This window comes from Scylla paramamosain, chromosome 28 (genome assembly GCF_035594125.1).
Source record: "Scylla paramamosain isolate STU-SP2022 chromosome 28, ASM3559412v1, whole genome shotgun sequence".
Taxonomy (NCBI): Eukaryota; Metazoa; Arthropoda; class Malacostraca; order Decapoda; family Portunidae; genus Scylla; species Scylla paramamosain.
Window position 1 is genome coordinate 6,472,501 of NC_087178.1, and position 2,500 is coordinate 6,475,000.

Genomic DNA, 2,500 nt, shown 5'->3' on the forward strand with positions numbered 1-2,500 from the left:
TAGGGAGAGAAAAATTAAGAAGAGAAGAAGATGATGATGAAGATAATAATGTTACTAATGACGTTGTTGATGAAGCAGAAGCAGAATAACAACAACAAACATAGCACCACCATCACCACCACCACCACCACCACCACCACAAACCACTAACCCTTTGAGCAGAACAGCCGGGCAACCCACAGACTTCCCTGACAGCGGGGGATCGTGGGCGCCGTGCTGTTAGAACAAGGACACGCAGCTAGGAACCCTGCCAAAGGACACACACTGCACAAGGCATCTGATTTCCTAACGCAGGCCCTCCTTATTGCACAGACTGGAAGGATTAAAGGAGGTAGAAGAGAAGACAGGGTAACAGACAGAGGTTGATAGATAAATAGATAGGGATAGATTAATAGATAGGTCAATAGATAGATAGGTAGTTAGATAGATAGACTGATTGATAGATAGATTGATAGATAGATAGATAGATAGATAAACGTATAGATAGATAAATAGATGGTACCTAGTTTCCAGGCACCCTCCCTCCTCTTTTTAACGGAATAGAAAGTTGAAAAACAGTAGATGAAAAGACTGAGGCAAAGAGAGTAAATAGATAGATAGATAGTTTAGCTGGGATGCCTTGGTACATAACACATGGACAGCTTAAAAAGTAGTACAGGAACGGGACAAGAAATAATGCGTTCAGGCTTGATTGAATTAGATTTGAAAATAAGTAAACAAATAAATAGGAAGAAATTGGTTCTCAGATAGAGTTGCAGGCGGATGGAGCAGACCCAGTAATCAAGCACCTGGAAAAATGTAAGCCTATTTCGTACAGGGACCGCCACTTGTAGGCCTGATGACCCCTTGCAGCTTCCCTTACTTTCTCATGTTCTTATGGAAACTAAAGATTGATAAACGATTGAAGACAGAGACAGAGAGACGTAGACAGGTAGACAGAGAGAAGGTTTATCTGGAAAGGCTTGAAATAGTCTGTCAGTTTAGAGCTTTGCTAAGATATGTTGGAGTATTTTGCAACAGATACACAGAAAAAGAAAATGACAACCTAATCACAGCAAAAGGAAAAGGTACATTGAGGACTGGAGATAGTGATTTGACCCTTTGCAGGTGAAAAATTAACAAAATGACAATTTAGAGATGGTAAGACGTAAGGAATAAAGGAGGGAATGTAAAAAGACTAAGAAAGAGGGAGATATAGAAGGAGAGAAAACGCCTGGAAAAAAAAAACTCACAAGGGAAGGAAAGAAGTGGGAGGAAGTGAGGAGGAGGAAAAGAAGAAGAGAGAAAAGAAAGAGAGAAGAAAAGGGAGAAAGTGAGAAAAAGACAAATACAAAACAGAGAAGAGGTATAAATAATGAATCCTGGATAAAATACATTGCTCTCTCTCTCTCTCTCTCTCTCTCTCTCTCTCTCTCTCTCTCTCTCTCTCTCTCTCTCTCTCTCTCTCTCTCTCTCTCAACTTACCGAACATAGGCGTCCACCCCCACAGCATTTCAATATCCATGGGGGCGGGGTTAGGGGGGGTAAGGTGCAGCAGGAGATGGGGGGAGACGCTGAAGGAGGCGGTGAAGGTGAAAGATTCCGTCAGGTGTTCTGAAGGCCTCTAGCTCACTGTCTTATCTCCTTCGCCTTTTTCTGTCCTTTTTTTTTTTTTCTCTTATCCTCCTTTTCTTCCTTATTCTATCTTTAACGTGCTTTATTTCTAGTTTTGATTTCTCTTTTCCTCGTATTTTCTTTTCTTCTCGATATTTCGTTTATGTTTGATTTCTTTTTTGTTTTTTTCTTTTATTTTCTTTTGTTTTCTTCTTCGTCGTTCCTTCTTCGCTTTCTCTTATTTTTTTCGTTTTCGTCAGACTTTTTCTTTCGTTCTCTCCTCTTTATTTTCTTTATTCAGTCTCGCTTTTCGTCTTTTCGTGCCTTTTTCTCTTTTCCTCTTATTTTCCTTGTTTATCTAGCTTCCATTTTTCTCTCAACCTTCTATTTTTTGTGTCTTTTCCTTCAAATTTTTGTTTTCGTTCGTTTGTTGTTTTTTTTTCCTTTTTTTATTTCTAACTTTATCTCATCTTCATTTATTTACTCTTTCGTCTATTTTCTTCCTTACCAAGTTCAAAGTTCTATATACTTTCCTCGTCTCTTACTTCCTTATTTCTCTCTTAATCTCTCATCATCCACACACTTTCCTCTCATCTCTATCTCCCTTAATCTCACTTCCATCTCTTCCCTTTATCCAAATATCTCCTCTTTTCCTTATTTTTTTACCCCCTTTTTTTTTTTTTGCCCAGATTTCTCAGCTCTACGCTTCACCGATGGTTCGTGACGCCATGTTTTGAGGCTTCGGGGGTTCGTTACGCGGATTTATGGGGACAATGGTGAAGCTTAACGTGCTGCTGAGGCTTCGAGGGCCGCATGCATTTCGTTGACTTTTTTTCGAGCAATTTATCGGGCAGGTGCAAAGTGAGGGTGCCAAAAGATGCCGGGAGATGCCAAGGTCTGTGTGTTG

At 40.0% G+C, this 2,500-nt stretch overlaps 1 protein-coding gene across 2 annotated transcripts in view; it reads right to left on the reverse strand.

Annotated features, from left to right (window-relative positions):
• The window catches only part of LOC135114815 (mucin-2-like), a 67,461-nt gene that overhangs the window by 24,910 nt on the left and 40,051 nt on the right, over window positions 1-2,500 (reverse strand). Inside the window, exon 1 of one of the 2 annotated variants that reach the window (XM_064030917.1) lies at window positions 1,465-2,500. This exon is cut by the window's right edge and continues 1,752 nt beyond it. The exons of the other annotated variant lie outside the window; for it this stretch is intronic. Within the exon in view, the coding sequence (XP_063886987.1) occupies window positions 1,465-1,504 (40 nt within the window). The 5' untranslated portion in view covers window positions 1,505-2,500. The remainder of the gene's footprint in view (window positions 1-1,464) is intronic. 2 annotated transcript variants of the gene reach the window in all.